Here is a 27,007-nt window from a genome sequence, read left to right as displayed (position 1 = left end):
GAACTGGCTCTCCGATAAGTTAAAGAAAAAAGACAACATTTTGGACTTTGTCAGTTCATTTAAAGAAAGGCTACATCATGCCTGTGATTTGGCCCGTGAGTCACTCCGGACCTCCCAGTCTAAGATGAAATCCCGGTATGAAAAAAAGACAGTTGTGCAGGAGTTTCAAATCGGTGACCAGGTATTAGTTCTGCTACCCGTTGTTGGTTCGGCCCTTCAAGCAAAGTTTTCCGGCCCGTATGAGGTGGGCCGTAAGCTCAGTGGAACGGATTATATGATCCGTACTCCGGATCATAGAAAGAAAACTCGGGTGCAGGGCCGGCCCTGACCAATTTGCTGCTCTAGGCAAGATTTTTGCTGGCGCCCCCCACCCCCCCCCAAAATGCAGACACTCATTATGACTCGCGCATGCATGCACGGTTGTGGCATGACCACCAAAACAGAAAGATATGGACACAAGATGTGTGCAAATGTATTTAGTATCCTATCCATCTGAACATGATTTAAGTGGGGGGGGACCTAACCTCCTCTAGGGGGCTCCGGGGGCATGCTCCCCCGGGAAGACTTTTTTTTTTTAACACTAGAACTGCCAGAGGTCGCTGTATACCTAAAACCGCCAACTATTGGCTATTGATTTCCAAGGTACAATGTACCATACAGAACAGTGAGTTTTGATCGCACAGGGATGATATGTATACCAATATAATCTGTGGACTTTCAGCTTTTCATATTATATAGTTTGTACAGATAGCATGAAGTATAAAATATCGCAACACGTCATGTTTATGTTTACGCGCAAAATCAACAGCGCGAGGATCGCTGCATATTCTATTGTAGAAATATTACCCACTCTTGCTAATAAACGCTTGATGTTAGGCTTGTGTTTCGTAAAGGTAAAAATGCTTCATATCTTCTGATAGCCTTCTACTCTACTAAAAACAACAACATGACAATAATATAAATTCATATAATAATGTATTTGTTATATAATTGAACAGCAGATAACACAGAACGTATACAAATAACAAAACATATCAGAGAAGAAGAACAATAAGAACGAACACATCGATCACAACGCTTCACAAACACTCAAACACAATTGTTGCAAACACTGAGCACCTTGGCTGTGCATTTGCCACACACAGCATCCCCACACTTGACACATTTGCAGAACGTTTTATTCTGCATGCAGTGCGCCTTCACCATGGAGGTCATTCTCCTGCGCTCTTCTGCACCAGCACCGCTGAAGGGCAGGTCCGCAAGTGGTGCCGCTTTTGATGCCATCCACTCAGCGCGCAACTCGTGTGCCAGCTGGAGCATGAAGTCCCTTCTCGGTATGTTCTCCTGGCTCATGCAGCTCCTGTACAGCACCCAGGCATTGATGGCAGCGAGATCCAGCACATTATAAAAGACAGCAACGGGCCATCTACGCGTGCCACCTGAGGGAAACATAGGATTTAGTAAAAGCGATTGACCAATGCAGTGTTTTCTATAGGCCTAAAATAATAATAATAACAATAATAGCCTACCTTTCACCGAATATTGGCGAGCCATTTGATCGAGCACGTCAACCCCCACTTTTGAGTGGTTGTAGTATTCCACAGTCTCTGGCTTTTTCTTTCTGTGGAGATGGCCACATTCTGGTGTTGCGTGCTGAGTATTGTCACGTTTCTCCTCGGCTTGCACTGGTAGACTGAGAGCACAATTTTGTCGCTCTTCAGCACCTTGGTGCTGAACAGCTCAGATCTCCCTTGCACAGAGGGTGGGAGCTCCCGCTTGTTGCGCTTGATGGTTCCCACTAGGCTGGTATTTTTCGCGAGAAGCGCTTTGGCGAGAGGGAGGGAGGTAAAGAAATTGTCTGTGGTTATATTTCTTCCCTTACCAACAAAGGGCTCCACCAGCCTCAGCACCACGTTCTCTCCTAGCCGTTGTGTTGCTGGCCTGCTGGCATCTTTTCCCAGGTAAGGGAAGCCATTCAGCATGTATTTGCTGTCAACGTCAGCTGCCAGCCAAAACTTGATGCCAAATTTGTCCGGCTTGTTGGGCATGTACTGTGTGAATGGACATCTTGATTTGGTCGGGAATAGCTGTTCATCCAAAGTGATGTCGGACCCTGGCCTGTAGGACGCGATTGAATTTTCGACAAAACGATCCCACACCTTCCTCACGTGCGTAAACTTGTCGGTGGTCAACCGGCACCGGCGGGTCTCCTTTTTATCAAAGCGCAGGTAGCGCATGATTTCCCGAAACCTGTTCCTCGACAGTGTTGCGTTGAAGAACGCGTTGCCCCACTGCTCGGACCAGAAACTCTCCATCTCAATGTTCTTCCCACAATATACACCTCTCACATAGAGAAGCGCAATAAAGGCCTTCAGCTCCATAATAGAGACATCCCAGGTGGCTCTGTCTCTCCACGCTTCAGCAATTGTGCAATCACGGATTTCCTCCAACATTACATTATCACACAGACACATAAATGCTGTGAGTTTGTCAGTAATGTTGTGACGTGCGTGTGGTGTGGGGCCAGCAGACTCCGTGAGGATGTTCTGTATCTGCCGTCTTCCTGCGCCTCCGCAAGGCTCCATGACCGTCCACACTGTGCCATCTTTCTCTTGGGCTGGTGACGGCTCAGTGGCACACACTAAATAGGAGAGAGGAAAACACTACTTTAGACTAAAGTATATTTCATAAATGTTTATTTGATAATATTACATCCTCAAAGGCAATGAAAAGATCATTTGTAAAAAGAAAAGGCATTATCTATATGCCTTGATATCTTATAGCCTACGATTTGTAGAAAAGTAGGAAATAAGAAACAAGAATCATCATACCTTCTGCATGGGCTGGTACAGTAGGCCCATCTGCAAGCGGGGGATCAGGATGGGACGGCGTCACGTTCCGCGGAGGCTCAGGATCGCTGTCAGATGACCCATCAGAGGCACAACAAACCCAGGACACATCACTCAGTCCTGATACTTCCCCACCATCAGACTCTGCTTCGCTCAGATGGTTTAGCAACGCTAGTGCCTCCTGTACGTTCATGAGTCTCTTTCTTTTGTCCATTTTGGAAATATAACCGGCTCTCTATCTATCTCTATCTATCTATCTCTCTCTCAATCTATCTATCGCTCAATCTCTCTCTCTCTGTCTACAGCAGTAGACAAAAGGCGTTGCTATAGCAACACGTCATGTTTATGTTTATGCGCGAAATCAATAGCGCCAGGAGCGCTGCATTTCTATGAGGTAAACATTACCCGCTGGCGGAAATAGGTATAAATAGCAATTTTTTTTGGGCAATGTTTTTCAATCTGACTTCATATTGACACATTTTAACAACACAGGGTGTTACATAACACACTTTCAGGAAAAGTCACGGACTGGGAGACGTTAATATTTTATTGAAAAAAAGTTACATACAATAAAAAAAAACAGCTGCGGGTCAAATGTACCCGTTGGCGGTTCTAGTGTTAATATTGAAGTTAAAAGCATCAATCTGGTGCACTTTGAGAGCAACATGAGGAGATCTATGGATACATTCCTCAACATCCATATGAAACAGAACTGTAAGCAGATTTTCTTTTTATTAATGGATATTTTACAAATCACTCCCCTTTTAAACTGTATTCTTGTTTATTAATAACAACTTTTTTACTGTCATATAGTATTATATACTATAAGAGAATAGATATAAATATATTCTCTTATTTTTTATAATGATCATATAAAGGTGTGCCTTTACCTCACTGAGCTGAGGCTATCAGAGCCTCGCAGTCTTTCAGGAGAGAGCTCTCTAAAGCTCTCCCCCCACGGCCGCTTACACAGTAAATTCCAATGTTAATAAAAGCTGTATACGTTTTTTGGGAGTATGATTTATTTTAAATTAACAAAAATACAACATTAAAACCTATAATTGCACACTAAAACCATTATTTCAAAAAAGAACTATCACGTAAACCTCTGGTTATGGCTGGGGCAGTTCAACTTGATTTGCGGGGGGGGGGGGGGGTGCGCCATAGTTTTTGGGCGCTGTACGCAATATAGGCGTAGTTCTGTTAGTATAAGATAACAAGATGTACTTTGTTGATCCAAAATCGGGAAATTGTGTTATGAAATAAAAAAATATATAATTTTTTTAATTTCTAACTTTAATATTTTTTCATTTTCAGCGCCCCCCATAGGTTGATGCGCCCTTAGCATTCGCCTATACTGCCTATGCCAAGGGCCGGCCCTGCTCGGGTGTGTCACATAAACATGCTAAAAATGTACGTTGATCGTGAAAGTAGCGCTGCTCAATCTCCGATGGTAGCGCCTATTGCCTCTGTGTCTCACTCAGCCACCTATCATCTCTGTGTCTGTTACTCAACCACCTTACAGCCCCAGTGATGACGGGCTGAGTGACAGGCGCGCTTCTGTGTCCTGTGCGTGCCTTGGTAATTCAGCCATATTGTCCGATCTTAATGAACATCTAAAACATCTGCCTTACTCGCCCCGGGCTGATATTCGCAGGCTCATTGAAAATTATCCGAGTTTGTTTGGGGATACTCCTACTCAAACGACTGTATTGGCTCATGTTATTGAGGTAGGCGAACACAAGCCTATTAAGCAGCATGCCTATCGTGTCAACCCGGCTAAGCAAGAATTGATGCGTCAGGAAGTGAAGTATCTCGTTGAACACGGTCTCGCCGTTCCAAGCAATAGCCTGTGGAGTTCCCCATCGCTCCTGGTCCCTAAGCCGGATAAGAAGCCGCGTTTTTGTAACGATTACCGTAAATTAAATGCCATTACTAAACCAGATTCTTTCCCGCTTCCACGGATGGATGACTGTGTGGACCGTGTGGACCGTGTGGGTTCTGCTAAATATGTCACAAAGTTGGACCTCCTAAAGGGATATTGGCAGGTTCCCCTCACTAAGCGTGTTGCTGAAATCAGTGCTTTTGTCACACCAGACTGTTTTTTTGTTTTGTTTTGTGTTACGACCCTGGGTCGTTAGGTCATGTGTGTGGGCATTTTTCCCTCGTGTGTGTGGTCCGTGTGGTCCGTTAAGCTGATTAGATACCTTCAACCTGCTGATTGGTCCACCTGAAGAAGAGAGGATATTTAACTGCAGCCGTGCAGTTCCTCGGCCTCTCTCCGACTAGACTTCTCCTACTCCCAACACACATCTGCGCTGCGATGTCTGTCCTGCTACACTGATTGCTGAGTCATACCGTATGCCGGTCCTTTCTCCCGTGTTGTGAGAAAAGCTACTAAACCTGTCTTTGTTAGACACGCTTTATTTATTTTGCTTAGGAGTGCAAAACCCTTTCTTTTTTCCTTCTGGATAATTCGTTTTCTCCTGTTTTTTGCATTAGAGTAGGTAAGATTTGTGTATGTTTATTTTTCTCATTTGCTAGGTAAGATTTTGTGTTAAAAGCTTTCTTTGTTTTGTGGTTTCGCTACTCCGGTGTGTAATAATTTTAGGTAAATACATTTTACCAAACTTTAAAATGAGAGGCCTTACATTGTTAGACAATGTTTTATTGTTTAAACGTAAATGGAGTAAAACATATTGTTTAACCTTTAATATGAACAAACTGAGAATGATTGACACTGACATGTGGGCATGTAAGAAGATGTACTTACACATCATGTGTGTCGCATCCACAAAAGAAACTCTTCGAACTCAATTTCCCCTTTAAAGAAGCACATTGAATGCAGCCATTGTTTACACATTGCGCACTGGACCCATTTGTAGAGCTTGATGTGTTAATGGAAAAACCTGTCAAAAGGCAGAATTGGGACAACTTTATAAATATTCCACAATGCATTAGAAGTGCTTTCAATTAGTCTAGTAGTAACTATAGATAACTGACATTGTCAAGTATTTTGTGAGTAAAGTGCTATATAAAAAAAGTACTTAGTTGTCCCGCTTGCTCTCTGGAATAAACATGACTTGGTTTTCCAAGCCATGCAATGGATGCTGGAGTGTGTCTGGTTGGCTTCAGCTTCCAGCAGTTCGATCTCCTTCTGCTTCATCTTTGCCAATTCTTCCGTTGTAGGTGGGAAATCCTTTGTAAAAAAATAAGAGAGTTTGACACAACACTTCTCTTATTGCCAGTATTGAGTGATCACAATGAATTAGTCTAACCTCAACATTCACAGTTTTAATCATCTGCGAAGCATGGTGCAGACGAAGAGTCCTGCACTGGTTGAGTGTCAGAGTCTCTGGAGTAACATCCAGATTTCTGACTTCATTTTCAGCTGCCTGGTTGGGAACCAAAAAAAAACAGCAGATAGCTTGTCTTCCTGTTAAATTCATGTGCTAACTCACAGCACACACAAGAACTCCACAATTAACAGAGTCCTGCTGCTTCCACTGGGGAGGACATGTGACAGTCCATCCGTGAAGACCACCAGACAATCTGAAGACATTTCTAAAAAAGAAAGTCAATACCTCAATATGTTGTCAAATAACCAGACCTAGTGAATTATTGTTGTATGTTAGGCTTTGACTGTCCCTTTACCTGAGTATGTCCATGTCTCTGTCACTGATCTTTGGGAAAAGCATCAGCGAATCATAGATTTTAATCTGTTTAGCTTTGAAGTCCAGCACCTACGAAGAAAAATAACTGTCACCACTTCATTCAGAATTGTAAGAAAAAAGGTTGAAGTGACATGTAAGTGTTAAAGAATGTCATGGTCTGGGTTATGGCATTTGCATTATATGCAACATTTAATCTGGCCCTCTAGACATGAACTTGCCTGCCAAAAATGTAAATCCGCTATCTTTAACTATCCAGTTCCATAAAAATTTAATTTTTGAAAAATAATGATAAAATATTACTGATGGCTCACCCAAAGAATTAAGTGGTTTCCCCCTCTCTGGAGAATAATCACCTACAAGTCTTGGCAGGAAGATCTTGTCTGACACCTAAGGCACAACAATAAATGATAACATAATACATGTTAAAAACACATGTGTATTGTTGTTGTTCTTTTGTAGTATGCATTAAAAATAGTAAAATGACCTACAGGGATGGACTTCACAACCCTAGCAGTGACTGCTCCACTTCGAGTCCATTCACGATGCCACAAAATGAAGTCGAAAGTGCCCAAAGAACTGCACTGTAACAGAAAATGTAGCATTGATATTATAATAATCCTTAATAATATTTTTATAACATTATATTTAATGGGGAAAAGTTCAATCTATTACCTTGTTCTCTTGAGCCAGTTCTGCCACAGGATAGTTAACTGCCTGTCAATGAAAATACATGTTATAATAAAAAATATTTTTCATTGTTTCGTTTTTCACACTTTTATCAGTATTAGGTAAACATTTCTGGAGCTTCCAAAGCAAGATTATTTATCTGCACTTACATCATCAGTCAGCCATGGCATGTTTACTGAGGACTGTCCCAACAACTCTGGAGGGCAAACACTCTGAATGTCCTTTCTGGATACTGGGAAATGCCTTGAGATATCTGCCCATTTGTTGTTGTTCATTCCGACATCCAGATAACAATTCCATGAGTTTTTCCTTAAATACAAACATTATTACAAAATGACGAGTGTTAACTGCTTAATTAAAGTTATTTAAAGAAAAAGAAATGGTAGAGGGGTGTGTTTATTCACCTTGTCCTTTAAATCTGTTGCATATGACTGTGCCAGAAATGAAGATGTAACAGTATTTTCAAGATGGATTTTAGGATTGCTGGCTGGATTACCATGAAGATTATCCTTCCCCTCTGTAAAAATAGCACAAAAAATATATATTAGTAATTTTTATAAAATAATAAAAAAATAATATGATGAACATGTTTACTACCATGTAAGGATTATGCTTTTACACAATAAGATCCAGTTGAAGGTTATGGCACTTTTTTTTAGCACTTTCACAACTCGGAAATGATTATCAATTATTATGTTATATCATCATTTTCCCAAACTTACCAGCAGATTGCAATCCCAGCATTCCATGCAGTCCAATAGACAAATGGGTGTTGCACATGGCCTCCATTTGTGCCTTAAAACTTTTGTTGATTTTGTCGTTGTGCAACTCAAACAAAACCCTCAGAGTTTGTTTGAATTGTGGCTCTTTCATTTGGCACAATGAATATTTAACAGCTGACAGTTCACGATTCAGTTGCTCTGCCACTGAAGAGTTCACCTCTGTACGAAGGGTGGGGCAAATGTTCAGGCTTCTCAACTTCTCTTCTGGGCGTTTTTGATTTTTATGATAAAATCTGTCATACAGAGAGAATCGTTCACATGTTCCTGTTATAGGATGTACTGCTGTGAATCTGTCACTATCTGGGCTTTCTTGCAGTGGTAATGGAGACCTCAGATTCTTCACCCACTGCATGTCAACGTGTAGTTGCCTGTTGGCTGCCAGTTCGATGTTGTCAGGGGTTCGTGCACAGAGTCTTCCATCGTTTGGTTGGAAGAGAAACTGTTTGGTGCGGTTGTTGGTGTGTCGAGCAACCTGACCTGCTACATCCGAAATGTAGCAGGTCGGAAAGTGCTTGAAACTAAGAAGACCATCAGTATGGTCTCTTGCCGACTCCGTCCAAAACAGAATGTTCATGTAGTACACTATGCCATGTACACAGGAGAAATGAAGGACACCACCTAAAGAATAGGAACAAAAGACACATCATGTTATTGGAAATCAAACAATGTTTAATAAATGTTTGTATTTAAAAATATCAGTCAAGCTCTTTCTCACCACCAGCTTTCTGTAACTTCACAAAAAGCTTCGGGTAAATGTCCTTAAAATTAAGGGGTTCCAGAAGCCTGTTCATCAAATCCGAAATGGATCCCTCTGAGGACACACCCAGAGCATCACAAGCATCCTGGAGTTCCTTTTTTTGAGGCTAAAAGATTGAAAGGGACCATTTAAATACATTCAAACCACAATACATATTGTATTATCTTGCATGACAAAACCCAATTTCAATGACAGAATTGCATAGAGGGCTATGTCTACATTGTTTAAAGTCTGAGAGAAAAAAAGAAACAACAATAACATTAGCACAAGGTGTACCTTCTTTGAGTCAATGATTCCCAGTATGATGTCTTCATTTATGTTGATGTTGGGATGCTTGATGTCATCTTTTTTTTTTTGATTGCCTTTTTGGCCTCAGTTTTAGGTAAAATGTTACCAACTCTTGTTTTTTCTCCCCATCCATGGTGCCAGTGTCGAGTGGCGAACAGACGTAGAAAAGGGATTGGCCACAGATGTTCCTAGTAAAACATATAAAATTGCAATGCAGGTATTAAAAGATTTTATATATATATATATAAGTATCAGGTTGATGTTATTATACAGTTTACTATCACAATGTAGTCCAAACCTGATATGAGGCCTTCGGCTATATGTGACTTGTCAAGCTCTGACCATGCCTTGACAATATCGACTTCCAGGTCACTTTCAGAAATGGTATCTGGATCAGGCCTTTTAAATGTCCCAACTGAAAGTTTAACAAGATTGGTAATGCATGAAAATCATACAACCTATTGCAGAGTAGTACAGTATCTACTTAGCACAAAGTGTATATATATATATATATATATATATATTTATGAAAATACAAAATAAATTATGAATTCACATATTATTATAGGCTAAAATAATATGAATCATTGAATTACATTAAGCAACAACACTTACGTGGGACATCAAAGGCAAGTTTCCAGTTGGCATCAGCTACTACCACAGCTGGATTGTACCCACACTGGTGGCAATAAAAGTCAAACTTGAAGTTGGTCAGTGACAGAAAGTGATGGAATGCCCTCCTTACAATTTGGTGTTGGTACCGGTTGTCGCAACCTGATCTCACCAGAATGCGTGACTCCTCCACGAGTCCTTAACACCGAATTGCGTGGTGGAGTCACGGAATCTTTTATATTTGCGTGTCGGCACCACGCAAACAACCCAATGTAAAGTGAATGAGGCTCGTTTGTCGTGGTGCACACACGCATTTCTACAACGTCCTGCAGTGAGCTTTTTATTCTATAAAACGTTTTAAAAATCTACTTTATAGCTTGTAGTAACTCACGGGAGGCTTCTTTTATTTTATTTGTATTCATAATAATTTTTATTTTTCGTCAGAATGTATTATGGTGCATTATTTACCAATGTTTGTTCTCAAAAAACGGTGCATTTTTATTAAATTAGTTATTTTTTAAGGAAGGCCAGAGCTTCAGCTGTGTCAACTAGATTGTTCCCTTTAGTTTACGTTATTTAAAAGACAATTACATTCATATTTGATCATTAATAGTAATAATAATCATTTTTTTTATAACAACGATAAACCAGAAGAAGATGCCGTCGTTACCACGGCAACGTTATGTCGTGCTTGACGGCAGTGACGTAGCCACGTGACGTTGCCCGCGATCACGTCACTTTCATTCATTTCATCTCACAACGGACTACAGTAAGTATCTAAAATCAAGGGGAGTTTATTTCTTTAAAACACGAAATGATATTGCTTTTATTTATTCCACTGTAGCACAGTCTCTATAGCGTTTCATTCCTGGATATTATGTTGATTTTTGTAGTGTGTTTAGCTTTTACAATAGGCTACGCGCAAGCTAGCGGCCACGTTCAGCTAGCCTCCGGCTTTCCGGTCAAAGTTTGTAGCTGGATAGCATTTATAGTTTATACAGCTAAATGACATTAGCTGTCCCCGGCACAGTTGGATAGTGGAGGTGCCTGTTAGAAAAATATGTTTAAATGCTTGTATTTGCCCATGTGTTGTAAAGACAGCTTTCAACACAGAGTTGTAATAGTGGAATCGGCGATGGAGTGGAACAGAAAATGTGGACCCGGAGTTTTTCCAGAGGATTTGACTGGCCAGTGGGGACATTGGGATTGTTACATTGTAGAATTAAAATATATAGTTGAAGATATAAGATATATAAATTATACAAAATTATTATTGCATAATAGAGTAATGCACAGATTAATTATTATTGCACTCTCTTCATTTTGTGTATTGTTTGTATATTTTGTCTGTATTGTTTGTATGCCATGTCCCTCATAATATAAGAATATGCACAGTATAAATTATACTAAATTATTATTGCATAATATAGTAATGCACAGATGTTACTGTTATTCTAAATAATCCTGATCATGTTTTTATTTTTCCTGTTTTACAGCTTCTTTACAACTCTATATCACCAACACACACATATCCACACACACACACACACACACACACACACACACACACACACACACACACACACACACACACACACACACACACACACACACACACACACACACACACACACACACACACACACACACACACACATATAAAACCACTTTTAAGAGCCACTCTCTCTCTCACTGTCTCTCTTTCTATCACTCTCTCACTTTCTCTTTCAATCACTCTCTCACCTTCTCTTTTTCAATCACTCTCTCTCACTTTCTCTTTTAATCACTCACTCTCTCACTCCTACAAATGGCTGGAGGGCCCCAAAAAAAGACCTGCCCAAGCTGTAGGCAAAGCATTTACTGTGGTAATAAAATCTGCCCAGTATGTAACCATACACAGCCCAAACATTTGAGACTGAAAAAGAAAATAGAACAATTCCAAAGCCAGCAGCAGCAGTGGTTGTCATCAATGACAAAAAACCGAATCAAGTCCCACGTTATTGATGACGCCGCCATTCTGGTATGTAGTTTACAGAATTATCTCATTCACCAAAAGTGTGAAAAGTAGTTTTATTACTTTGTCAGAGGATTATAAATTCACATCCACAGTATTAATTGTATCATTAAAGGTAGGGTATGTAAGTTTGAGAAACCAGCTCTAGTGCGCTAGGATTTGAAAATACACAGCCGTAAAAAATCTGCCACTTCCTTACCGAGCTCCTCCTCCAACACACACGATCGAGCACATGACCAATGAGGGCACGAGATAAGTTTGTGCACAGATGGAAGGCTGACAGGCAGGTAGTCCGTCCAGTTATACAGCCGAGCCGGCTAAAATAATTGGTCGTGCTCTTTAAAGTACTACGGCTTCCACAGATGAATTTTTTTAATGTATTTTTTGTCAAAACACTTCGGATATTCATTGCTATCGGGATGTTAAGAGCATTCCATGGAATATAACAAAAAGTGTATCTCGAGCCGGTTTCTCAAGCTTACATACCCCACCTTTAATGAGAATATAATTCATGATTAATGATTTTCAAACAGAATTAACTATTATGTGTAGGAAGTTTAGGAAGTGTCTCATAAGTTAAAAATCCCAAATGTATTCAACGAAACATTATGAACAAATCATTGTTTTTATTATGATGCCAGGATATTAGTGTAGATGATTTATTTTGATGCTACTTCAGGGCAAGCTTGCAGATAAATTCAACAAATGTAAACAACAGTTTTGTGTATTTATCTAATTGATCTCTCTTCCTCTCAACAATTACTTTCCCAGATGGAAAAGTTGCATGCCCTTGGCTTGAAGCCCCTGCTGCTGTTGGCGTATCCCCCTAGCAAGAGGGTGGCATCTAAAACAAAGGTGTTGATGCCCATGCATGCCCAGCTGACCAAATACACCAAGACATGCCTCGAAAATGTGGAGGTCATCTACAATCTGATGGTTGCAGGTGAGATTGCATTTATTTAATAACCATCTGCACGAGTCACTCATGCATATATTGACTATCTGTTATACAATGTGTGGTGTTGATTTGTCCTGTTTATTTCAAAGCAACAAAGAGAGTCATTTTAAAGAGCTGGGGTCTCATTTATAACTGTTATGTATGCACAAAACAGGGCTTGAAAGAGGTGTATGCCACTTCCCATGCAAAAGTTGTAATCTATATATTTTTTTTAATTGACAGAAGATTATGGTGACAGGGGAAATTGTCTATGCAGATGGTGAGGTGGTGAATTGAAGCCAGATTGTATAAATACATGTTATAAGCATCATTATACATATAACCTCTCACATATTTAATTTCAGTTAATATCACACGTTTCTTAAAGATCCTACATTCAAACCATCAGTGTTATTTGTGCATATGCTTGTGATCCATAACTAATTCCATCAGCATCTTTCAATTGTAAAAGAAGTAAGCCAACTCAAATCTCAATCAAATTCCACTTAGTATTTCATCAGCACTGTCTCGCCATCACATTCCCCACCATCGGAGCGCAGAGGAGATTGTTGAAACAGTATAGTACTGACACTCGTGGTCAGTTGTGGAGCTGATGAAAAAAATCCAAGATAACATGAAATAGCAGTAAACAATAGCAGAACAGATGCAAGTACCAGACTGTGTCTCCAATGCGTTCTGTGGTGCACAAAGAGCGCACTGAAGACACTCCGGCCCCCACACACGTCTTCACAAGTGACCTGACCAAGCACATCTTTCCCTCCTACACATATGGATAGCAAAGTCTAGAAATAAAGCCAGTGACAGCTCTCGCACAGTCTCAAATATGAGTCCTAATTATATTGCAGTCCAAAACTTAAATAAATACATTTTGTTCACTTATCAAACTTCCATTTTCCAATGATAACCCAGTGTGGAGGATACCATTGACTTTTGCAAATATTGAAGCGATCAGTTTGATTGCTGTAAACATTTATAAACATTTATAAACATACTCAATCAATTTGACTTTTTTTACAGTTTAGGTAAATTATGAATTCACATATTATTATAGGCTAAAATAATATGAATCATTGAATTACATTAAGCAACAACACTTACGTGGGACATCAAAGGCAAGTTTCCAGTTGGCATCAGCTACTACCACAGCTGGTTGCATGTTTTGCACATTGGCCTAATTTCATATTTTATAATGTATGTTTGTGTATTCCATGTTCCTGTTTTCAAACATTCAATATTCAAAGGTTTTATTGTCATATGCACAGCTACAGCGTAGTTGTTGCCAGTGACAATCTTAACTCCCAGGCTCCTCCAACAATGCAGCATACAAACAGTACAAGAAGAAATAAAATAGTGCAAGAAGAAACTAGTTCAACAACGTAGGTACAAAACTAACATGCAGGAATAAGTCAAATATATACTTATAAAATAGAATAAGATGAAACAGAAAGTAAAATGAAATACTAATATGGGGAGTAGGGATATGCATCTCGATCACTGTGGCCGATGCGATGCGCATCTCGATACGTTGCCAACGATACGATTAGGGGTGTCACGGTTACCGGTGTAGACGGTAACCGCGCTAAAATATTTTGACGGTGAGATAACCTTCTGAATTTCAAAACACGGTGTTATGTCGGTGGGTTAAATTACCGCACACCGTTACACCGGGAGAGCTTTCATTTCCCTAATACTCCCACGGTTACACTGTATTACACTGTTACCGCGCTAAATACTTTGCATTTCAAAACATAATGTTATCTATGTGCGTTACTAGAGCTCTACACCACACACGTGACACTTTCGAACGTTCGCAGGCGCCACTAGTCCTAGGTTCTTTTATCACACTCTCTCACTTTAAGCATGGCAGCAGAAGAAGGAAGCCGCGATGGTACCATTTTTCCACCTTCTAAGCGCAGAAGATCAGAAGTGTGGTCCTACTTTGGATATTTAAAAAACTCCGAGGGGCAACTGGTGGAGGAAGGTGCCCCCGTGTGCAGGACATGCCGGCGGAAGGTATCCGCGAAAGGGAGCAACACATCGAATTTGCTCACTCATCTACGAGACCATCACCCGCAGCTGCACAGCCAGTGCAAGGTATATTTGTTAATATTAACACATAGTTTTAGCTGAAATGCTCGAAATAACTTTTGCCTTCGGGTAAAGGGGAAATGTAACAATTATATCCGACTGTCAATAATGTTAAATCTTGATAATAATCATTTACATTACATTAGCAAATGCACCTGCTCTCGTGTGTTCACCATTCTTAGATCGGCGCTAAACGCCATTCTAAGCTAAGTTGAATAGCTAAACTTTGATATGCCATGAGACAGTGAAAATAGTGCAGTGAAACACATTAATGATTAAGTTACTTCTGACTTTGGGTCAAGGGATAATGCAACGATATACCCGATTGTCTAAAATGTTAAACCTTGATATTAAATGTCAGTGTAAGCACGCCCACTGCTAGCATTTTAAAATACATCCTACTGCGGTGCCATGCTCTATTCGTTGGTAGCTAGTGCACTACTAAACGCCATTGTAAGGCGCTAAACAGCTTAGTTCTCATACAGTACTGGCTTCTTGCCTAATAACCTAAACTTACCATTTACCTGCATCAACATTACACTTTTAAGGTAATAAATTAATGTAGGTATTTGACTTCATACGCAAACTTGATGATTGTTGAATGCCCCCTATTTCCATGTACTCTCATCTCCAGGTTGGATGTGGATGTTTGGGGAACAACGTTGTTGTTCGAGGTCTTCGGATCGGTACCTGGTCACCTTAATGTTAACACTAAAAAAAAAAAAAATTACCGAGATAATATCGTAAACCGTGGTAATTTTGGTCACAATAACCGTGAGCCGAAAATTTCACACCGTGACACCCCTAGATACGATACATTAACGATACATTTGAAACACCAGGCGATACGATACGATTCACCCCTGTTGCGATACAGTTCGATACGATTTGATTCAACATTATGCGATACGGGGCGATACGATGCGATTCTACACGATGCAAAATAATGATACTTCAATATGGTACGACAGAGGATTTTTGTTTTATTCCTCATATTAAGTAAATAATACATTAACAAAAAAGTGCTTTACATATTTGGTTCTCTCTACTAGCACTGCACATCCCATCATGCTGTTTATTTTTGACCTTTTTGACCTTAAAAAACTCTCCAGAGTACAATTCTATAACACCTCACAGTTAAACAATTTAAGGATGCATTGCCCATGACTAACAATGTGCAGATAACAACTACCATAGTGCAATGCCCATACAGCTGCCAGCCTGATGTGCTTTACACTCATAGGCTAACTCACCAGTGAGGAGAAAGCAGTGGTTTCTATAGGAACAATAAAGAATACAAATAACCTTTCACAAACAGCTCTTTCATAACTGCTTACAGTAAGGAAGACATTTAAATTATTATTGGCCGTCACAGGCTGCTGTAAACTAAACTCCACTCTCTCTGACAGAACACCTCACTGAGTGATTTAACTCATGTCTAACTTTCAGGTTTCTCTTTTCAGCCGCAGCCATGTCGCCTCTTTATGTGCGTCGCTAAATTCCTCGTACTACTAAAGCGGCACGGCATCGTTTACAATTTGTGAGCGATTTTTCAAGTTGACCGTCTTTCTTGAAAAATCCGAAGTGTTGTCAAACGTTTGATTTGTAGGTATTTTTTGGTACGCTGTGTTTCTCTTTCTCTTCGACTTCCATGTGTGTTGATAACTCAGACTCTCGGCCTCCATAGTGCGAAGCAATGATCAGAGATCGTCTCTGCTGAGCGTTGACAGGATGAGGGGATATTATATGAATGAATCGTTTTTTTACCGATGCAAAGACGCTACAATCGATGCATCGCGAGTTCAACCCAAACTGTAGCCGATGTGCAGTCTTTCAACCGGTGCACTCGCATCTTGAACGTTTATGCCGGTGCACCGATGCGAATCGGTGAATCTTAACATCCCTAATGGGGAGGCATGAATAAAATGGTTGTATAAACAGATGTGGATATGTATAAATATATATGAACAGATAACTAACCAATGCAACATTTTGGTATTATACATAATAAATAAATAAATATGTTGGCTTTTAAACAGATTTTTACTGCAAACTCAGGAACAACACTCAACCCAGATCAAGACCCCTGACACACCAACACCACCCCAAGACCCACCCAACCCAACCGATAGCTATATCTTACATTTGGTGCCATGTGATCAGCAACCAGGGGAAACAGCAGACCCACCACCACACCAGGCTCCCATCACCCACCCACCACCACACCAGGCTCCCATCACCCACCCACCACCACACCAGGCTCCCATCACCCACCCACCATCACACCAGGCGCCCATTACCCACCCACCATCACACCAGGCTCCCATCACCCACCCACCATCACACCAGGCGCCCATTACCCACCCACCATCACACCAGGCTCCCATCACCCACCCACCACCACACCAGGCTCTCATCACCCACCAACCACCACACCAGGCTCCCATCACCCACCCACCACCACACCAGGCTCCCATCACCCACCCACCATCACACCAGGAACCATCACACCAAATCCCACCAAAGCGGCAGCAACGTAAAAGAACCATCAAAATGAAAGGTATGTTTAGTTTGTATTCTACTCATTTAGATGCCACATAAGCATCAGTAAGTTAATGTTGCGATTTTTGTAGACGTTCCAAACATTGATTTATTAAAGGCCGGACTCATATTTGCCTTCAAATGTTATGCATGGCTGCTCTATTAATGTTTAGCACACATGCACATTTTGGAGTTAAAACAAAGACACAACAGAGTAACCTGTATGTATGTTGTCTGATAAGCTGAAGTCACATTCATTAAAACCTTTCTATACTTTATAATTGAATGGAAAGCTTGCACATCCTTGCTTAATGTAATATAGTGCTACAGAGCCCAAGTCCCAGTGTAATGAATATAAGACTAAAACATATCCACTCAGTAGCAAGCAATGTAAGATGTAATCTGTCGACTAGCAGACACAGCAACATCCCGAAGGAATGGCAGAGAAGCTAAGATTTTGAATAAAAGCATGTGTAGACTCTGAAACTTCTGTGATTTCTCAGTAGGAAACACTAAATGTGCTTATGTCACACAGTGGAAATGTTTGTGCATTCTGAGTTGAGCCCTATAGAAAACGTACTTTACCTGTTCTGCACATTTGTGCAAATAATGTATTCCATACAATTACAGATTGCTCTCACAACCAGCTCGAGGTGTTTCCTGTCCGCGAAATACTAAGGACAAGGAACCGAAAGGTAGGATAATGATTACCTGGATGACAGTGTTTGCTGTTGGATAACTTTTCTGAATGTGTACAGCAATTACTTTATCTTACCTTGAAGGAATGCTGGTGTCCAATTCACAATATTAAGCTATTTGTGTAAACATCCTGTAAATCCCTCTAGTCTGTCAGATGTCTTTTTTCATGACAATTTTTTTAAATATATGCAAACTATTCTAACAATACATATATTATAAGTACTTGTGAAAGTACAACGTCCAAATAACATACAGATGTACAATGTCTTTGTCTGCCTGCCACAGAGGGGGACGGAGCACCTTTACCAGTGGGAGCCCTGCACCATTTGGTATGTTAATTTGCTTTTGTACAATTACATCTATGTGTGCTGTTAACATTTGTGGTAATTGTTGGCACGCCATTATCTTAGGTGGCATTTGTTAAAGAAAAATGCAAAAAGTTCTGCTGTCTGTAACACCAGCTATACACAAGTTCATTAATCTACAGATAGTGCAAATTAACAACAGTGACAATCAAGTGGTGAAACCGTAAACTACAACAAAGGGTAATATATTAGTACCCTATTATTGGGCAGATCAAATTGTAACTTAACCTACGCATCATGATATCATTTCCCCAAGGGGATCTATAGACTGTTTGTTATCTATCAAATGCTATTTGATCCCTTATCTTGGAATAGAATGTGCCTGTTGGAGTAGTTATTTTTCACTTGAAATGTTCTGCTGTAAGGCTCTAGGGATGCAATGATTTTACATTTTGATGTTATGATAATAGTCTGAGGAAACATCACCTTTGTCAGGGTTTTACAATTATTACACTAAGGATGGATGAATGTGTTCTTATAATTCGAGGTTTTATAGGATCTTTCCACAACATTTTGGCATTTTCAGCTGCTGTGCCTATTTACCTTTATTAACCCGATTAACCAGTTTTCCATATTTGTCAATGAGCAACAGTTGCTGTAAGGAACCTTAACGTACCATAATGTAGTTGTTTAGAGAGTGAGAACAAAAACACTCAGTGTAGCTGAACTGTTAAAAGTGACATTGGTTAAAGGTGGGGTAGGTAAGTTTGAGAAACCGGCTTGAGATACACTTTTTTTATATTCCATGGAATGCTCTTAACATCCCGATAGCAAGGAATATCTGAAGTGCTTTGACAAAAAATCCATACAAAAATATCATCTGTGGAAGCCGTAGTACTGTAAAAAGCACGACCAATCATCTGAGCCGGGTAAAGTAACTGGATGGCCTACCTGCCTGTCAGCCTTCCATCTGTGCACAAACTTATCTCGTGCCCTCATTGGTCATGTGCGTGTTCGTGTGTGTTGGAGGAGGGGCTCTGTAAGGAAGTGGCAGATTTTTTCCTGCTGTGTGTTTTCAAATCCTAGCGCACTCGAGCCGGTTTGTCAAACTTACATACCCTACCTTTAATCGCTGCATCCATACACTGGAATACCAAATACTTCATACAACACTGCACTTGTCTTCAAACGTTTATAAAACAGTATAAGAATGTTACAGGAGCCTAATGAAAATCGATTGAATGTGTATTACTGCTCACTAATTCTTCTTCACCCTCCCTTTATTTTATTTTTTTCTCAGTGGTATGTCCTGGCCTCCATCCTGGCAAGCAGCCTGATTCCCACCCCATGCAAATCCCAATGCAATGCAAATAAAAATGATTTGGTGTTTGTATGTAATTAAAGTGCAACAGTTTAACAACTGCAACAGACTTACATTGTTTTTGACTTGAAGGATCCCTGTATGCATTGTTTTATGGCCACTGGCAATTAATTTCACAGGTGAATTGCATATTGATGTAAAATGAAGCTCAGCGCAAGTTCTTTCAGGAAGACTGAAATATATATATATGTATACAGTGCTTGAATTGGGCCGGTACTCACCGGTACGCAGTACCGGCACTTCTGATTTTTACCCATGTGGTACCGGCATTTTACTGAGTACCGGCACCGCCGGCAATATACGTATATATTGTAAACGCAACGCAGCGCAAATGTGGGTCTGACTCTGCCTCACAGAGGGTGACTGGCTGTCTACATGACGTGGCCTGCCGACATTGCCACTTTCATACAGATCATACTAATGCCCTCGATTGGTCTCTGTGTCATTCAAGCTCGGGAGGGTGTGTGTTGGTGTATGTGTGGCGCGAGCGAGCGAGAAAGCGCGCGCACCGGTTACGTGTATTGTTGTTAGCATCTGGTGCTAGCTAGCTGCGCTAACGGATATAAGGAGCTTTTTCAACAACAAGGTGGAGGGAGAGTCCTTTGCTGTCAGACTGAGAGGCTGATAACTACAGCTCTGGTGAGGTAAATTACTCTCTGAGTCTTTAGATAGTTAACTTAGTTTAAGTTATCTCAGTGGGTCTCAAACGGTTCGGTCACCATTTATGTAAACACATATTTCCATTTGAGGGGGTAGTGATTAGTAAAATATGCATGAATAATACAAACAAAATGTTAACTAGGTGAAAAAAGGTAAGATAAACTTGTTGAGAGCTAAAACTAGTCTTTGCTGTTGCCTCAAAGAGGAGCAGGGGGGAGAGGAGGGAGACAGGAGAGGCCGATTCAGGAGCCCAGACACACTCACAATTATAAATGAACCAAAAACAAATAAATAAACAAGTTTCAATGTTTTTTCATATTGGATATTGTATGTTATTGGTTATGGCCATGTAATTATGATTTTATGATGATTTAAATGTATACATTTTTGTTTCATATGGGTGTAGTCTCTTTATTTCCCCCTCAAAATGCACCAGATTGATGCATTTAAGTCCAACATTTGAAAAAAAATCTTACCGGGGGAACATGCCCCCGGACCCCCCTATAGGATTTGAGGCCCGGCCCCACTGTTCCCAAATAGATTTGCAATTTCTTTTAAATAGTAACCCATCTCCATATGTTTCTTTTTGGGTAGTATATTTAAACTGGAGGGCTATCACTTTGTGCAGCAACGCTATTGACAAATAAATCCAGCAAAATGGCACAAAAAATTGGTAGTGGCCTCAGGGACGAGGAGTCATTTAACCAGCCAGTAGGAGTCAAGCTTTACTTTCTTTTATATCCATAAAGAAAAAGTAAATCTGTTTACAGTTGTTTCATTATGGATGTTGAGAGGTATCCATATATCTCTTCATTTTGCTCTCAAAGTGCACCAGATTGATGCATCTAACTTCAATATTTTAAAAAAAATGTTCCCGGGGGAGCATGCCCCCGGACCCCCCTAGACTAGAGGGTGTCAGGTCCACTCCCCACTTATAAAAATAGCACTTTACCACTGAACCCCCTCTAATCTCAGATGCACCCTTAGTCATTTTGTTTAAGTACAGTGAGCCTTTCTAAAATATACAGTAAAGAGACAAACCCACCAGCATTATAGGATATACTATGACTTTGTGCGAAATACTTGTTGCTGATTTAGAGTACTGGCACCTTTTTTATTCCAATTCAAGCACTGTATATATATATATATATATATATATATATATATATATACATTCACTCCGCAGCTGCATATAATCAGCTCATCACAGTCGTTCTCTTTAACATATTACATTTCACCTCATTCTCCAGCAGCCAATCACCATGCTAGAGCCAAACTTTAAAATGGCAGTCAGCTGTTATTTCAGGTGTTCATGCTGCCGCCCGCCTCCTCCCCATCCACCTCCTTTCATCACATCCAGTGCCAGGAGAGCTAATCCAAAGACCTCATCACACCCCCTCTTCATCCCATCTCCTCATCAAATCCAGATCTTCAGCATCATCACCAGTGTCTAGACCCCGGGGGGTTCCCTATACAGTATGCTCACGGCTGCATTTCCCCCTTTAGATATACCATTTCAGGATCGGGGTCTAATCGCCAAAGACTTAACATTTATCGTATGGAATGTGTCAATAAATGTTCTTTAAACAAAATGAAGTCTCTCCTGATTGAAATACACAGAAGCAGCCCACAAGGGGTCCTTGAGATGATAGTACATTATTGAAAACATTATTAACAGAATGCTTAATGCACAAAACATCAAGAAATAAGTAGCCAATGCTTCAATCATTTGAGAATACACTGTTTGTAGTCTATTTTAATTTAATAATAGATTACATTTATAAAGCGCTTTTCCTGGTGCTCAAAGCGCTTATAAGCAAGTAAAACAAAATAACAACAAAAGTAGAAAGTGCTAAGCTAGGTGGAATAAAGGCAAGGGGTTAGTTGATTAGGAGTTGAAGGCAAGAGTGAAAAGGTGAGTTTTGAGGGAATGTGTGTAATTGGATCTATGGGAGTCCGGCTGTTTCCGCCCGGACATTTTAGTTAGCCGGACTCCCTGTTTCCTGTGAAATCCGGAAAAGTTTTTTAAAGATAAAACAATACTTTATTCCGAGTTTTCTTGCTTTTCTCTTTGGAGGTCATGACATAACGGCATTGTAATACACGGTTCGGCTGCATTAAATATTACACATCTGCCGTAGTTCTGCATTTATAGAGCCCTGATGAGGAGGCTTCTGGACAAACAGGAAGAACTGCCCCCAAAACTGAAAACGTGACGTGAATCATAAATATGTCAGCAATTAAACAGCATCTTAGATTTCTTTTCACGCAATACGTCTCCTTTCAGTATCAACACTAATTCGGCTGACTTTTATATTTGATCCAATTGGTAGATAGGCGATATTTACACCATAACGGTGCACAGCTGATAGAAATCAAGCCTAGTGGTTGAAGCACGTTATTGAATTTTAATATTTTTATTATTAGATATTAATAGCAGAGACAGACAGACAAACTAATAAGTGAGAATGTGTTGGTTTGTTCCAATCAGAGGCACATTTAGCAAATATGGCAGTAGCCATCGATCATCATAAGATAAGATATACTTTATTGATCCCAAGTTGGAAATTTTTTCGTTACATCAGCATGTGTAACAGTTGTAAATATGCAGTGGTGTTTATTTGTAAATCATTTAGTATAATCACACAAATTCTGTGTTTTATATTTAATAATTCTGTGTTCTTTATTTATTGAATGTTCAATACCTGACAGTATAATACATATGTATAATATCAGTTAAAAATAAGTGCTTTTAACATAGCCTACAGTAGTTAACATTGCAGGAAAGCAATATATCAATACTTTGTCAGGCTTAGATATTAATAGGAGACACAGACAGACAAACTAATGGTCTAAAGGCCTCTTTTGAATAAGAAAACAGCTATCTGCTATACTACTATCATATATCAAAAGAATCAAAGGAACAGTTCAGCGCCCCACAACTTCATTGCAAACAGTTACAACCTTGACTTTACATCAGAAAGAACAAACATTAAAGAAGTGACTAACTGCATCAATTAGGGTTAAACGTGTATTCAGCTAAAACATATACATCGCTGCAGTTATTATCCAGTGGAAAGCCCTTACCTACTGGCCTAGTTGAATGAAAGTGGTTACTTTTTTTACTTTTTTGTGGCAGACAAAGCAATTATAGTAGGAACCTGCGACCCAAGTTTTTCATCTCCGACCTTTTTCATCTCTGACCTTGTTAAACATTGAACATTCAATAAATGAGGAACAGAGAATTATTAAATATAAAACACAGAATTTGTGTGATTATACTAAATTATTTACAAATAAACACCACCGCATATTTACAACTGTTACACATGCTGCTGTAACGAAAAAATGTCCATCTTGGGATCAATAAAGTATATCTTATTTTAAGATGATCTATGGCTACTGCCATATTTGCTAAATGTGCCTCTGAATCTTGACAAGTGCATGTTTCAGGCTTATCAATGAACAACAGGAGGGGTCACAGACATAAGACCAGCTGTTAAATAAAGCTCTTCTGACCTTAGCTGTCATGTGGGTATATATTAATGATGCCCATTATGGACACAAGCAATTTTCACCCATATATAAATTATATGTTTTAAATGTGAGTGTTTCCTATCCCCTAAACCAGGGTTCCCCAGACTACGGCCCGCGGGCCGCATACGGCCCGCCACGCCCCTTTGACCGGCCCTCCACCTCTCTGCACCTCACCATTTGAACTGGCCCAAAGAAGAAAAAAAAAAAAAAAAAAATTATAAAATATTTTTTTAAATATTTTATTTTAGTTGTCCAACTTGTTTTGTGAAATAATAACATGACTCTCCAAACGAGGGCGGTAATCGCTGTTAATTCCGTCACCTGAGATTAGAACTCGAGGCCGTCAGTATGTAGTGGCCAGAGCGGCTCTGGTAGTGGCCATGAGCCAAACAGTGGAACTGTCAATCAGATCGCCAGCGCCTCTATCACGCTTTAAAAGCAACGTTATGTAACGTTCTGGTTGACATCTGTTACATTTGCATCTTGTTTTTTTAACACTAAAATATTTTTTTATTAACCATTTATATTTTATATAATTTAATATGTGTGTCTGTATTATTTATATGACGTATGTTTATGACCGAATTTCCGCCACCTTACAAGCTGATCGAAGTCATGCGCAGAAAATATTATGCTACAGTTGAACAGCAGTGTAATGGCGTGCAGTAAAGTGAGGAAAATTGACAGAGAGTGTCGGGTTTTTAAAGAACAATGGACCAAGGATTATTTTTTTGTTCCATGGAAGGACCGTGCCATTTGTATTATATGTAAAGAAAATGTGGCCGTGTTTAAAGAATTCAACCTTCGCCGCCATCACGAAACCAGGCACAGAGAGTATGCTAGATTGAGCGGGCTAGCGAGAGATGATAAGGTTCGGCGTCTGAAAGGCGGACTAGCTGTTCAACAGGATGCCTTCCTTCGTCAATCCCGGGTCAACCTGGCTGCTGTCCGAGCTAGCTAAAAAGTAGCTAACCTACTGGCTACCCACGGCAAGCCATTCACAGACGGAGAATTCAGGAAGGCCATGATGCTGGCTGTGGCCGAGGAGGTGTGTCCCGAGAAGACAGATGCCTTCCGTGGGGTGAGTCTCTCAGCACAAACGATGACGAATTGAGGAGATGGGGGGGAAACGTGTTTGACCAACTGAGAGAGAGAGCCAACACACGACAACACACGTTTTGAAGTGTCAGAGGAGCTGGCATCACTGAGAAGCCTAAAAGGCACAACAACTGGAGAAGACCTTTTTGTCGAAGTGTGCAAAACAATGGGCGAACTTGGTCTGCAATGGGCTAATTTTGCCAGTGTCACTACAGATGGTGCGCCTAGCATGGTCGGATCTACGAGGGGTCTAGTAGGGCGCTTGAACGGCGAGTTCGAGGAACGAGGTCTCGCCCCACCGATTCAAGTCCACTGCCTGATTCACCAGCAAGCGCTGTGCTGCAAAGTTTTGAAGTGGGCGTCTGTGATGAAGGTGGTTGTGCACTGTGTCAACTACATCCGGAAAAATGGGCTGAAACACAGGCAGTTCCAGGCCTTTCTCTCCGAGCTGGGGTCTGCTCACCAGGATGTGCTGTACTACACCGAAATCCGGTGGTTAAGTCGAGGCAAAGTATTGCGCCGTGTCTACGACCTGCTGCCCGAAATCAACACCTTCCTCCAGTCTAAAGGTGAAACGGTACGGGAGCTGACCGACCCGGAGTGGAAATGGGACCTCGCGTTTTTAACTGATGTGACTGAACTGTTGAACCACCTCAACCTACAGCTCCAAGGCAAAGGGAATCTCATCAGCGACATGTATTCCCACATAAAAGCATTCGAGGTCAAACTGCAGCTCCTTGTGCGACAGGTCCAAAAGCTGGACTTCACACATCTCCCTGCCACCCAAAGCTACTGCGCCGAGAAACCAGCCGCCCCTTTCCCAGTCGCGAAGTGCAAAGATGCCCTGGAGATGCTGCAGCGAGAGTTCAGTGTGCGCTTCCGCGAGCTTCATGTCAACAACAAAGACATAAGTCTGTTCCAGAACCCCTTTGCTGCTGACATTGACGACGCACTTCCCTCTCTTCAGTTTGAACTAGCCGAGCTGCAGAATTGTGATGTCCTTAAAGACGCATTCAAGCCTGACCACCTCCTTGAGTTCTATGCTGAGCTACCAGAGGGCACTTACCCAAACATTAAACAACATGCTCTGAAGATGTGTACCGTTTTTGGCAGCACCTACACCTGCGAGCAGACGTTTTCCCGCATGAAGCAAATAAAAAATCCAACGAGGAACAGACTCTCAGATGAACATTTGCATCAAACTTTGAGACTGGCAACCACTAGGCTACACCCAGACATCGGACTTCTCACCAGCCAGAAGCAAGCACACAGTTCACACTGATATGGTAAATATACTGATTTTAACTATTACAATTTTATATGGCTGTAAACATGAACTATGATTTTTTTGATGAAATTTGATTAATGTTTTTAATGAATTTTAATGAATAATGCTACACTGTATTTGTAAAATCACATCACAAGGAACAACAGGCAGCATATTTATGTAATTTACTCAATGTGTCCAATGTCATCCCTTTATGCCAGGTTTCCAGGCAGCAAGAGAGGGGACTGCAACTGCTGACCTCAAAGATCACTGCCCATCCATCCTTCCTTCCACCCTGGCTACAAGTACCAATTCAGTTCACCTACTGCACATGTTGCTGACTTCCCATTCTGTTACTCTCTTCTAGTTTAACCTGCCGAGGGTTTACTGCTCAGTCTCTCCTCCCAATCTCTTCTCTCAGCATCTGCCTCTCCATCGTTGTCTCTCTCTCTCCCTCCTCTCTCTCCTCTCTCTCCTCTTTCTCCTCTTTATGCACTGCCCCTCATCTCAATCTCCTATTTCAAAGGGATGATAATTGTGCTGTAAAAGTGTTTGGGTGCTCATTGCATTTTCACCTTGAACAAAAAAAATCTCACCTGAATATACAAATAAGAGTTGGTTAGTTGATATATTGTTCACCAAGTTTCTTGTCTTGATGATTTCTCATCTCACTGTAATATAAGCCTACCATTTCTATTGTATCCCTCATAAACTGTCAATCACCATGTTTTTCTAACCTTTCCTTGCTATTTTTACATGGTTGTTATTAGAAAATAAAAGGAATACCTGTGGTATTTCAAATTGAAAAAC

The 27,007-nt window shown here is 40.5% G+C and overlaps 4 protein-coding genes across 5 annotated transcripts; 2 read left to right on the top strand and 2 right to left on the bottom strand.

Moving 5' to 3' along the window:
* Positions 1-1,063: 1,063 nt before the first annotated feature.
* On the bottom strand, positions 1,064-3,377 carry LOC307016463 (piggyBac transposable element-derived protein 4-like). Its single transcript, XM_079645582.1, has 3 exons — positions 2,832-3,377; positions 1,530-2,641; positions 1,064-1,439 (listed from the first exon to the last, which is right to left on the bottom strand). The coding sequence occupies exons 1-2, from the start codon at positions 3,061-3,063 to the stop codon at positions 1,533-1,535; spliced, it is 1,341 nt and encodes a 446-aa protein (XP_079501708.1). The 5' UTR covers positions 3,064-3,377; the 3' UTR covers positions 1,064-1,439; positions 1,530-1,532.
* Positions 3,378-4,028: 651 nt separating this feature from the next.
* Positions 4,029-7,986, bottom strand: LOC307016106 (uncharacterized protein). Its single transcript, XM_079645140.1, has 7 exons — positions 7,933-7,986; positions 7,615-7,727; positions 7,360-7,519; positions 7,196-7,237; positions 7,012-7,104; positions 6,835-6,910; positions 4,029-6,592 (listed from the first exon to the last, which is right to left on the bottom strand). The coding sequence occupies exons 3-7, from the start codon at positions 7,483-7,485 to the stop codon at positions 6,573-6,575; spliced, it is 357 nt and encodes a 118-aa protein (XP_079501266.1). The 5' UTR covers positions 7,486-7,519; positions 7,615-7,727; positions 7,933-7,986; the 3' UTR covers positions 4,029-6,572.
* Positions 7,987-10,369: 2,383 nt separating this feature from the next.
* Positions 10,370-20,628, top strand: LOC307015558 (uncharacterized protein). Of its 2 annotated transcripts, none has more exons than XR_013801577.1 (7): positions 10,370-10,418; positions 11,146-11,669; positions 12,435-12,606; positions 16,768-17,269; positions 17,881-17,945; positions 18,235-18,278; positions 19,555-20,618. XR_013801577.1 is itself a non-coding variant. In XM_079644248.1 (7 exons), the coding sequence occupies exons 3-7, from the start codon at positions 12,563-12,565 to the stop codon at positions 19,589-19,591; spliced, it is 711 nt and encodes a 236-aa protein (XP_079500374.1). In that variant the 5' UTR covers positions 10,370-10,418; positions 11,146-11,669; positions 12,435-12,562; the 3' UTR covers positions 19,592-20,628. The 2 variants fall into 2 exon arrangements, 1 of the variants encoding a protein (XP_079500374.1); XM_079644248.1 differs by having other exon boundaries at positions 16,749-17,269; positions 19,555-20,628.
* A 4,371-nt stretch (positions 20,629-24,999) lies between these two features.
* LOC307017169 (general transcription factor II-I repeat domain-containing protein 2A-like) lies at positions 25,000-27,006 on the top strand. Its single transcript, XM_079646713.1, has 2 exons — positions 25,000-26,216; positions 26,419-27,006. Exon 1 carries the CDS (start codon positions 25,097-25,099, stop codon positions 26,210-26,212), a length of 1,116 nt encoding a protein of 371 aa, XP_079502839.1. The 5' UTR covers positions 25,000-25,096; the 3' UTR covers positions 26,213-26,216; positions 26,419-27,006.
* The last annotated feature ends 1 nt before the right edge of the window (position 27,007 follows it).

This window comes from Notothenia rossii (assembly GCF_949606895.1).
Source record: "Notothenia rossii genome assembly, chromosome: 8".
Classification (NCBI taxonomy): domain Eukaryota; kingdom Metazoa; phylum Chordata; class Actinopteri; order Perciformes; family Nototheniidae; genus Notothenia; species Notothenia rossii.
Note: the sequence above shows the minus strand (reverse complement) of the source record. Positions and strands in the feature narration are given on the sequence as shown.